Here is a 12,078-nt window from a genome sequence, read left to right as displayed (position 1 = left end):
CAGTTCTGAGCTTTAGCATTTTTGTATTTACTGCCTCACAGTGCAGAGGTGCAGGGTTCAATTCCGGCTCCGGCTGTCCTGTGTGGAGGTTACATGTTCTCCCTGTGCCTGCGTGGGTTTTCTCTGGGTACTCCGGATTCCGCCCACATTCCAAAAACATGCATGGCAGGCTGATTGAACACTCCAAATTGTCCATAGGTGTGAGTGTGTGCGCGGATGGTTGCTCGTCTGTGTGTGCATGGTTGCTCGTCTATGTGTGCCCTGCGATTGGCTGGCAACTGGTTCAGGGTGTCCCCCGCCTACTGCCCGAAGACGGTTGAGATAGGCTCCAGCACACCCCATGACCCTGGATGGATAGATGGATAGAGGGATGTGTGTGTGTGTGTGTGTATATATATATATATATATATATGTAAATTTTATGGAGCGTTCACATGTATAAAGCTGCTTACTAAAGAGAAGCGTGTTAACCCCGCTGCAGCCCCACTTGCGTTCACACGAGTTTCTGTGGCTGTGCAATACGATTAAACATGCGCATGTGTAAAGTGTACTTCCTTTTCCCCGCCTTGTTTGTGACATATCGAAAAACCATGGTTTATACTTCTCCAGACAAATCAACGCTGTGGTCTATCAGACACCGTAAAAGGATGAGAGAGAGAAAGGAAAGATGGCGGAAGTACAACAGAGCACGAAAGCAGCGCATTCTACGATTCATTCGGGCAACAAATCGACGACATCGTGTCGTTCATGGCCATGTGGATGGTCGCCATGGCATCACCAAACGCCGAGAATACCCGTATGTAATCAACTCTTCTCACACGTAGCGAGTTTACCCCTGGAGTGTTCACACATCCCATTTTATATCGGTGCTGCCCCGCAAACTAGCATTTGCTCCGGAGTAAATTTTTAAACCACCTCCTGAGCAGGGTTAAATTTGCTCCGGCTTAAGCTGTTTTCAGGGGCTACAGCGGTATAACTTTGTACTTGTGAACGCTCTACGGTGGGCTACACCAGAGTAAAAGTTGCCGTGTGAACACCCCTTTAGTACATTTCCATCATGAGGCCTTGATCTAGCACAATGCGGCTTTTGTGGATTCCAATGCATATCGAGCCCTATTTACAGTACTATTTTTAGCCCCACCTCATCAAAGTTTCCAAGAAGGTGAAGTACAACTAGGTGAGGACAGGATTAGTCAGAAAGAATCTCACAGTAGGGCAACATTTTACTCTTCTGTGTGAGCTTTTATTGTTCACTGAAGAGATTTTTTTTTTTTTAATATATTTTTTTGCAAATCCAGATTTCTTTGTTTTTGTATGTTGAAAATGTCACTAAAGAATAAGTACAATACAATTCAATCCCAGCAGTCCCATTTTTCCAATACCCCCTTTATTGAGGTTCCAGTCACATTGGTACATGTCAGTACACCTGCGGGGTGGGGGTCAGTAAACACTGCAGCCCAATTAGAGAACAGAATTTGAAGAAATCAAATTTTAAACACTGAATTATGATGGAAGGAGGATTCAAAGACATTTAACTGGTTTTAGCACGCTGCAATGGATCATTACATGTCTTTGGATTTGATGACGAATAACAGTTGGTCTCGCTTTTGTTCCGTGATATTCTGTGTAACACAAAGAAAATCTAAACACAACATTGGTCGAAAAGAAAGCATGACTGGAGTTTTCTTAGCCCAAAAATATTGCGATGAACTGCACAAAAACCTAGTGCTTAGTGCAAATGTCACTTTCTTTTGGTTGATTAAATAACTGATAGATGTCATTTGACAGCCAATTGACTTATAACAACCTCAGAAATAAGCAATAAAGTGTAATCAATGAAAATGGCCTCTTCTTTACTTTGAGGTAATTCGTGACTGACCACAACCACACATTTTTGAGTGTGATTGAAAATCAAAAAGCATTTGTTCTGCACTTCCGTTTAGTTTGACTGCCATATTTGGGTGATTTAAGAGGCAATGTCATGATGATACAAGTGCACACGCGCGCGCGCGCGCGCGCGCACACGCACACACACGCACACACACACACACACACACACACACACACACACACACACACACACACACACACAACATACATGTGTACTCTATTTTTATTCCAATAGTGCATAAGTATGAGCATACACCTATTTGATTTTGTTTAACATTAACATACATTTGTTTTATAGTACAGTAGAACACCTCTACAATGAAATCATGTTTGCAGCCAGAAATTTTTCACAACAGGGGAGTTTTCTCTTCAGCAAATTTTATCTCAGACGTAAACACACACACAAAACATATATGCCTACTTTTTATTTTTATTCCAACAGTGCATAAGTATGAGCATACACTTATTTGATTTTGAGCATGACGTCTCTGATCTACTGGTGAAAGGACACTTTGATTCTCTCCTCTTTCATCTGAAACTGCTTTAAACAATAAAGCGTATGAGGTGGAAGGTGGTTGGGACTGCACGACTGTCCGTGTTTTATGTTATGTGTTGCGTTTATTATTTTACTTTATGTTAACTGTTTTGTTAAGCGCTTTGTTACAGCTGCTGCCGTTGTGAAAGCGCTATATAAATCAGGATGTATTGTATTGTATTGTATTTGTTTAACACGAGTGAAATTTCTAACCGCGTGCTAACAATAACAGCTACTTCCTGTACTGCTGCGCAGTAAGCCAGTGTAGTGGTTGCTATTGCCGTTTCCTAGCTAAGCAGTGGCTGTGGCTGTGGCAGGGTGAAGTTGGATGAGACTTTTGCGGTAGGCTTGTTTTCGTTGTAGTGAACCTCATTGTGAGGCAAGTGTGGAGAAAAGGATTTACGCAATATTACGCAACAGGGAGGGGGGGTTTTGTTGTAGGGGGAAGCAGAAAAGAGGGAATGGCTTTAATGCATGAAGATTTTTTTCACACCAGGGGGTAATTTCGCACATGTAGGTTTCGTTGTAGAGGGGTTGTACTATTAGGGCGGCACTGGAAGGTGGCATCCATTTGAGAGACTTCTGAGACTTACCGACTGTCCGAGTTTTTCCAAATTGTCCAGGAAATACCTGACGGACTCCCCCTGAGACAGAGAGAAAAAGAGGGCGTCAAAAAACTAATTGTCTTTCCTGAAAATTTTCACAATTTACCATCGGTTTTAGATTTACACACAACATATATTTGTTGTAGTACAATTTGCTTGGTTATACAGAAGACAAACATATTTCTGCTTAACAATGAACAACCAACTGGTTTTCATTTTTTAGATCACATTTGTCAAACTCTAGGCCCCGGGGCCAGATGTGGCCCGCCACATCATTTTAAGTGGCCCGCGAAAGCAAGTCAAAGATGACAACTTCCATGATGTTTTTGAAAATCTGGACCAAACTTTGAATTTATCATATCCAATAAATCAGTGACATATTGTAACCATTTTCTTGTTACCAAACCCCTCATTACATTTACTGAAACAATAATTGAACAAAACATTATTATTGACTTCTTGATAAAGTTTCAGTCATCATGGCCCTCCAAGGGAAACGGGCATTGTAATGTGGCCTTCGACAAAAATGAGTTTGACACCCCTGTTTTAGATAATCAACATGTGATCAGCAGGAAAGGCAACTGTCATGCTGTTATTTAAGTCTATAAAACTGGCTTTGATCCAACGGAACTCACTGATTTGTTTGCTTGGCAAGCTAGTCTCCAACGTTGGCACCGGTGCTAAACGCTGACAACAGGCGCTGTACAATACAGAGTCAGCATAATTATTATTATTATTATTTTTTTTTTATGGGGCTTAATTTAGCTGAACACATTGTGTTATTGACGTCAGTAGGAGATGAGTCAAGTCATCTGTTACGCACGACAACTTCAAAATAAAGTCAGCCGGGGACAACTTCAAAATAATTGTGTGCCAAGGCATTGATGTGAATATACTATTTGGTCAGGTGCTACTGGCACACACAACATGAATAAGCACAAGGTCTTGTACTGATTGATTTAGTCTGCACCAGATTCTTTTGTTCACAGCTGTACAACTGAACCGCTCCAAGGGGTGGGGAAACAAACAAGACTTCAATTAACCCTTTCAGGGACACCGGTTACTACAGTGGACAGTTTATCATGTTATCAGGTTACAGGGGGGATGAAAGGGTTAAACTGAACTAGATCTTGTTTAGAGTCACTGATGGTGTAGTGGTACACTCGCCTAAGTTGTGTGTGGGCAGCGTGGGGTTGGTTCCCATTCTGTAAATGGGGGTGGCGTGAATGTTTTTTTTTTTTGTCACTATATGTGCTTTGCAACTGACTGGTGACCAGTTCAGAGCGTAGTCGGCCTTCGGCCTGAAGTCAGCTGGGGCAGGCTCAAGCAACCCCCCGCCACTCTGTACAGGATAAGCGGTGTTGAAAATGGATGGACAGATGGAAGGATAGAGGTCTTGTTTAGTGCGGCACAGTGGGCGGATGTTTAACACGTCTGCCTCACAGTGCAGAAGTCATGGGTACGATTCCGGACACCGGCCTTCCTTTGTGGAGTTTGTATGGTCTCCCCGTGCCTGCATGAGTTACATGCTTGGTATGTAAATTGAGCACTCTCAATTGAACCTAGATGTGACTGCCAGTTCAGGGTGTATACTGCCTACCGCCCAAGTCAGCAAGGATAGGCTCCAGCACGCCCACACCCATCATGAGGATAAAGCGTTGATGCTCAATTTTCTATTGTGCAAAAACTGATTCCAGGCTGTACTACGATGTCCAATTTGTGAAACAAAACAGGAGAGCACTTGTTACCCGACACATTTACGGGCCAAGTTGAGTCACAGAAAAAGAGGAGCAATATGCTCCAGAGCATTTGGGCCAGTGGCTCTGCCTGATGAAGTCATGGTATGGGAAGAGTGACAGAAAGCAGAAAAATAAGGCTCCCTTTCAACTGCTTTCCTGTGTGCATCTCTGTTTGCATAGCAGCTGCAGCTCTGCTCCATCAAATGTCAGGATGAGGTTTTCTCTGTTACTGTCAAAGCTTGTCTGTACACTCCAAAGACCCCTAAAGCGCATCTAAAAGTAAGCCATTCAGAATCAATCCTTGATTATATAACTTCCAACACTGAGTTTATGTGCCAATGACATGGAAAGCTCGGCTGGGTGAAGATTTGCTATTTTCAAGTGATGCCATCTGGGCCCGAGTTTTTTTTTTTTTTTTTTTTTTTTTTTTAACAGCACAGCACTGTGAGTTCATACAGTTTTGTTCCTTACAATCTGGCATTTTCTAAATTTTGATACTGGACCAGTACAGCCCAATGAATAAACTGTAAATTTTGTCTACTTACCAATTGGAATTCTCTGCGGCGGTCATAGGCATTCTGGATTCCCTGGTCAGTCCACAGGGCCCGGATCGATGGCAGGTAATGCTGAAAAACTTTGGGCTGCACCATACCATGGCCGTGGGCCATCATAGACCGGGTGTCAAACGCCATCAACATATCCCCATGACGCTGATTGGACAAGTTTCCCCATGGGATGTGAAGCTTCTCTCGAGCATCCACTAAGACTCGAATACCTGCAATGAGAAAAGACTGATTTTAATTCTCATTTGGCATCACATACAAGTACTGCAGTGAAAATGTGTGTTTAACAAACTGACGGCCATTACAAATACAGTGAAACCTCGGCTCTATTTATGAACGATTCGGTTTATGCAAAATATGTATGACCAGTAGATCTCCTCTACAACGAAATCATGTTTGCACCCAGAAATTTTTCACAACAGGGGACTTTTGTGGTGGTTGCTGTTGCCGTTTCTGGTGGCTGTGGCAGGCTGGGGTTGGATTAGACTTTTGCGGTAGGCTTGTTTTCGTTGTTGTGAACCTCGTGAGGCAAGGGTGGAGAAAAGGATTTCGTATTACGCAACGGGGGGACTTTTCGTTGTAGGGGGAAGCAGAAAAGAGGGAATGGCTTTAATGCATGAAGATTGTTTCACACTGGCGGGGGGGGTGGGGGGGGGGGGTTGGATTTTCGCACATGTAGGTTTCGTTGTAGTGGAGTTTCACTGTGGTATATTTTTTTATCTGGGCAGACAAGCGAATGAATCTGTGTTGTGCTTGTTCTCGCAGTGCGTAACCTTCACTGGCTCTGTGCCTAACTCATGGCTGTAAATTGAAAACTATTTGTAACCTTCTGTGACTAGGGCAGTTGCATATGTTGGCGGATGTTCTGCCTCCGCATCCTCGATCAACCAATCACAAATGATTGACGTGTCGCAATGTAGTCATGCTATCTTCGGTACGCATGTTATTTATTGGATTGTCGTGTATGTAATTAAACAACAAATGGTTAATATCAGCGTAATCACGTCAAAATATCTATGTACCCATGTCGCGAGGCGGACCATCGCATTGATCATCCATCCATCCATTTTCTAATCCGCTTAGGGTTGTGGGGCGTGCTGGAGCCTCTCGCAGCTGTCTTCGGGCAGTCGGCGGGGTACGCCCTGAACTGGTTGCCAGCCAATCGCAGGGCATATAGAGACAAACAACCATCCATGCTCACAATCACACCTAGCGACAATTTAGAGTGTTCATTAACCTGCCATGCATGTTTTTGGAATGTGGGAGGGAACCGCAGTACCCGCAGAAAACCCATAAAGGCACGAGGAGAACATGCAAACTCCACACAGGAAGGCCGGAGCCAGAATCAAACCCTGGATCTCTGCACCGTGAGGCCGGCATGCTAACCAGTCGTCCAACATGCCGCCGCATTGACAATCACCAACCAAAAATCTAATAGCCGCTGCATTTGTGATTGATGGGGTGAAATACATCCGAAAATCATTTCACTTACATAAAAAAAAAAAAAGAATATTTCCAGTGTGTGAAATGGAGCATCTCTTCACAACAACAATGAAAATGTGCTTTTGATGGCAAAATACAGTAATGTGTTTCCAAATAGCCATGAGTGTAACATTTTTGCATTTCACAACTTACGAACTTGATAGTGTGTGTGTGTGTGTGTGTGTGTGTATGTATTTATTCCCCCCCCCACACCCCCCAATCTTGCTGCTGTAGACTGCAAATTTCCCCAGTGTGGGACAAATAAAGGTTATCTTATCTTATGTTGCATCATCGCTTCCATTTCTAAATGTATCTTTATTCTCTTGTGTGTTTTGTGACACTCACTGTTGCATATTTAGCTAAAAAAAAAAAAAAAACACTTTGGAAATGTGACCATTAAAAGCAGCGTGTGATTGATCAAAGATTCACCATATAAAGATTCGGGGGGGGAAGCACGTTGACCACAATTGTTTGTTGCCAGTGATCCAACAGAGACCTAAGTTCCACCTAAGCACAATACATTCACACAATCACAGATGCCAGAAGCAGCTGCGCTGCAGAAGTAGGCCCCAGCCAGGTCAACATGTTGAATTCTTGCTAAACAAGTCAAGTAAAAGAAAAGGGAAACTGCTAAAGGGAGTGTTAGGAAGTTTGGCAGCACTTGACATAGATGAGCAGAAAGATCTGTGCTGTGCTACTTCTCCAATTGTGTAGCTCTAGGACTGGACGATACTGGAAAAAATAACAATCACGATTATTTTGGTTGAGATTAAAATAATAATTGAAATGATAATTCATTTCTTTCAAAATTTAGGATTTTTGCACCTACTCAAACTCAACTACTCAAACCTATCATCGTAGCCTCATGACCATGTAAATATCATGTGAAATTCAACCCTTTCGTTTTCATGCTGCTACATCCACATATTTGATGCCCTGCATCTTTTCACACATTGAAGCCTAGAATAAGCATTATCCTTGTCTCTATTACATTTATGTTGTTATTTTAAATATCGTCAGGAGCCAAAATCAAACGCACAATCAGGTTTGGATTATCATCCAGCCCTAGCCAGTGTCTGCGCATCATTCAAGGGAAGGTAGATAATGGTAGGTATGGGTACCGTGTTTTCTGCACTATAAGGTGCACTTCCAATGAATGGCCTATTTTGAAACTGTTTTCACATATAGGGCGCACTGGATTATAAGGTGTATAGAATAGAAGCGACAATAGTGGCTGCGGTTGATTTATGGATCCACTAGATGGAACTAAGCTAAAGGAAATACAATACAATACAGCTTTATTCATATCGAGCTTTCACAACCGCTGCAGCTGGAACAAAGCGCTTTACAGAACATTGAAAATACCGCATCCATATGTGGCTCCCTCAAGATGTAGCATGAAGCACGACACGAAGTCCATAAAAATACAGGGTTTATTCCTTGGCATAAGGCGTACAAAAAAAAGTAGTGTGTTTCCAGTAACATGAAATTTCAGCATAGGGTCGGTAAGTCGGACAAAGTTTTTTGTTTTTTTTAACCCCCCCCCCCCACCATCAAAAATGTAAACAAAATAAAAATTTTCAAAAAAAAAAAAAAAAAAAAAAAAAAAAAAAAAAACTACAGCAAGCCTGAAGATTTCACGGTAACAATAGTTACCGGTAGCGTGTCGTTTCCGTAGCGTCATTTTAACGGTACAGAAAAATAATTTAACCATTAAAGTCACCGCACACGACTTGACTGTGTGATCAACGCGATTTCACTGTGCCTCTATGTGTGTTTGTGGTGTCGTGTGTGAGTGTGTTTCTTCTAATTTACTTTCGTTTTGTTTTGTTTTCAGTGTTGGGCAGGACGCAACAGATAACGTTATGTGCGCATGCGGGTTGCTATTTTCGTCCGCAAACTGAGGAATCGCGTGGATGAAAGTTTGAGATGGCGGCGAAAAAAATTCACCAAGGTCTACTAATTACGACATTTAAGAAATGGGAATGCCAGTCTGATTTTTCGTATGAATCGTCCAAAGGGCGTATCACTAAACTCACCTGGGATGTATGCACAGAACACGAGAGCGAGATCCGACAAGAGGCACAATTACGAGGCAAGTTGGTCATTAGATTTGTAGGCTAATCGCTATGAAAAATATGATGAAACAGTATTGGTTATTCTATAATTTACTGGTTGTAGCATGGTACCTTTATGAATAAAACATTCGTCACAAGGTGTAGTAATGCTAATGTTAACTCTTGGTAGAACTAATGATGATGACGTGTGTTAAATTTGAAGGTTGTTTGAAAAAAAATGCCGACCGTAAAGTTTTTTTTCAAGGTAGAAATTCTCGGTCGGTCGGGTTACCGGAAACACACTACTTTTTTTTTCTACGCCTAAATACAAATGGCATTACAAAACAATAAATGAAAGACAAAAGTTATGAAGACAATTGATTCAAGAAAAAGGCAGACAAACCTCATGGGCTCACATCCACAAGGGCCTAAATATCCTAAGAAATCTTGCTTGTATTCTTCCTTCATTTATTCAGTAGTTAACTATGCTTTTGTTATTATGTTCATTTCATAATGGCTGCGCAGAGCTCACAAAGTAGCTGTCTGTTGGAGTGTGTGTTGGCGAATGCAGATGTCAATTAGTGTCGGGCAGAACACTTACGTTACAATTGGTTCCTGCACATAATCACCACTTGATGGCATAGGAACACTAACAGGGAAACAACTCAATGGGGAATAGAAAGAGACTGCAACTCCATTTATAAGGCGCATCAGATTAAGGCACTGTTGGCTTTTGAGAAAACTGAATGCTCTTAGGTGCACCTTATAGTGCATTAAATACAGTAATTGAGTGTATGACAATGACAGGTTATTCATACTATGGTGAAAAATAACTATTATTCTACCTATAAATTGATTAGGGGTGTGCAATCTAAGGCACCTCACCAATTGATTAGAATACGATTCCGAGTGCTACGATCCGATTATTCAACTATTCAACTTGTTTTTTCTCATTTTGTGGCTCCGTCATACTTTTACACAGGCTTTATTGGTCAGTATCCATCCAAATACAGGAACCAAACAATTTCATCTCCATTATTTTTTTCTTCATGTCAAATCACAAATATTTCAAAAGGAACCAACAGGAAATAAGTGTGATTATAGCAGTGCTTCTCAATTATTTTCTGTCATGCCCACCCCCCAGGAAGAAGAAAACATCTCGCCCCCCCCACGCGACTATAAATAGTATTGTTTGTCTATAAAATTGTTATAAGTACACATTTGCATAACACTGTATTCTTATTAACGTTTAAGAGAATAAAAAGAAAGAAATATGGACCAACTTACAACAAAGAATAGCTTTAGTAACTGTAACAGAAAAGATTTTAAGTGCATCTGAAATTCAAAAATAAAATTAAATCCTTAATTAAACTGGAAACATTTTTTGACTGACCATGTCAAACCATACACTACTGAAAATAAAATTACATAAAATCAATAAATAATAATGCATTCAGACTGATCACCAAGCATTAATTCAGGAGCACAACATGAAAACCTGCAAAACATATATATATATATATATATATATATATATATATAAAAAATAATTTGTGCTGATTTTTTTTATTAATCACAGATGATGTCTGGATAAATGGCTACAAGTACCAGTCACAAAGTGGGATGATCGTTGGCAATATTCGGCACATTTTCGCTGAAAAAAACTCAAGCGGCTCAGTAGCGTGATTGGGGTGTAATGTCTTTAAGTGACACCTTAATTTATTTGGCTTCATGCTGTCCGCTGCTAACATTTTTAGACACAGTAGGTACACCGGTCTTTCCTCGTCTACCACCGTAGTCACAGTGAAGCCAAGCGCGACATACGCTCCGTCATATTTTCTCGTCTTAGCTTTCGGGAGACCTTCTCTTTTCTCCGTCTCTCTCCGCTTGTCGACTTCGTGTCTGCACTTCATACTCATCCTCTGTGTCATGTGCAAAGCGCGCATGCTCAGTGCAAACAAAACGCCGAGCGAATGCTCCTTGCGCACACTCTGCCAATGAGAGCGTCACTGCCCCCGAATGTAGTGGAGGTGCAATTGCACTTTATTCTAGGACAGTAAAAAAAAAAAAAAAAAAAAATTCAAAATAAAAAAGCATGTTCCCCGAGGTCAAACGCGCCCCCCTTGAAGGTGCCCCACTATTTGAGAAGCACTGGATTATAGCAACGACCTATAGAACAAAACCACTTTTATTCACAACAAATAAGGCTTCATAGTTACCTTTCTTAAGTGCAAAACATTAACTGTGTCCAAAGTAATGTGTTTTCATAAAAAACAGGATTCTCTTTCACCAGTAATAAACATTTACTTTTATTTACTTTGGTGGAATCAATTTCACAAAATAGTTCCACTTTGGGAGTTCCTACCAGAGCACAAAAGCCCAGTTTGTTAACAAGAGCACTTGGATGTAAATCCTTAGCAATAAAAGTAGCCATGCTTTTACTCTATTTGTTTCACCCTTTCATAAGAGTTTTGATCATTTTTCTATTACTTACTGGTTAACAGCAACCAACATTTCACAAGGCTCTTACTAGACACGCCAAAGTAAAGACGGTGTTAGATTCATCTATTTATTTATTATTACTATTCAAATGTCTCTTTTTAAGGTGGTATCTGTGTGTCAACCGTGAGTCAGACAACTTAGTCAAAACAGAAGTCCGACCAAATTCAAGAGGGAGACTGACATGAAGTTTCCTATTAGGTGTAAACATCATCAACTGTGTCATTTCCCCTTCACGCATTTCCACCCTCTCAAATAACACTTCCCTATTTGCTCCTTTTCACAGAAAAGTAAGTTACTTTTACCAAACGACAAACTGCGCACATGGGAATAAATGTAGCTGTTTATGATGTACCATATGTGCCAACCTATTGAAATTCACTTCCAGAACAATTTGGCTGAATTTCCTGACTTTTAACTTTTATCGCGGGACCCTTGATTTTCCAATCTGGTTTTCCTGTCAAACACTGCAGAACACCTCTGAAACAATGCAAACAGGTTGCTTTAACTGCACTTGTAATACTTGAAGTACTTCTCTCAAATTAAAATGAAAATCCTCTTCGTCAACTCACAGCAGACGAGAACAGTGGCTGATTTTCTTCAGACCTCCGTGGAGGGTGATGAGACTGCAATACTTTAGCTTCGCCGCGAGTCTCGATAACATTCGGCATTCGCGAGTAAGGGGTTTCGGAAGGCGAACACGGATTG

The 12,078-nt window shown here is 41.2% G+C and overlaps 1 protein-coding gene across 2 annotated transcripts in view; it reads right to left on the bottom strand.

Moving 5' to 3' along the window:
• LOC109508599 (guanine nucleotide-binding protein subunit alpha-13) overlaps positions 1–12,078 on the bottom strand; it is a 29,771-nt gene that overhangs the window by 13,317 nt on the left and 4,376 nt on the right. For both annotated transcript variants that reach the window (XM_019858633.1, XM_019858634.1), the window contains exons 2-3: positions 5,315–5,544; positions 3,019–3,069 (exon numbers count right to left, since the gene is read on the bottom strand). In XM_019858633.1, coding sequence (XP_019714192.1) covers positions 3,019–3,069; positions 5,315–5,544 — 281 coding nt within the window. The remainder of the gene's footprint in view (positions 1–3,018; positions 3,070–5,314; positions 5,545–12,078) is intronic.

Source organism: Hippocampus comes, unplaced genomic scaffold, assembly GCF_001891065.2.
Source record: "Hippocampus comes isolate QL1 unplaced genomic scaffold, H_comes_QL1_v1.1 scaffold187, whole genome shotgun sequence".
Classification (NCBI taxonomy): Eukaryota; Metazoa; Chordata; class Actinopteri; order Syngnathiformes; family Syngnathidae; genus Hippocampus; species Hippocampus comes.
This window is presented reverse-complemented; position numbering and strand designations above follow the sequence as displayed.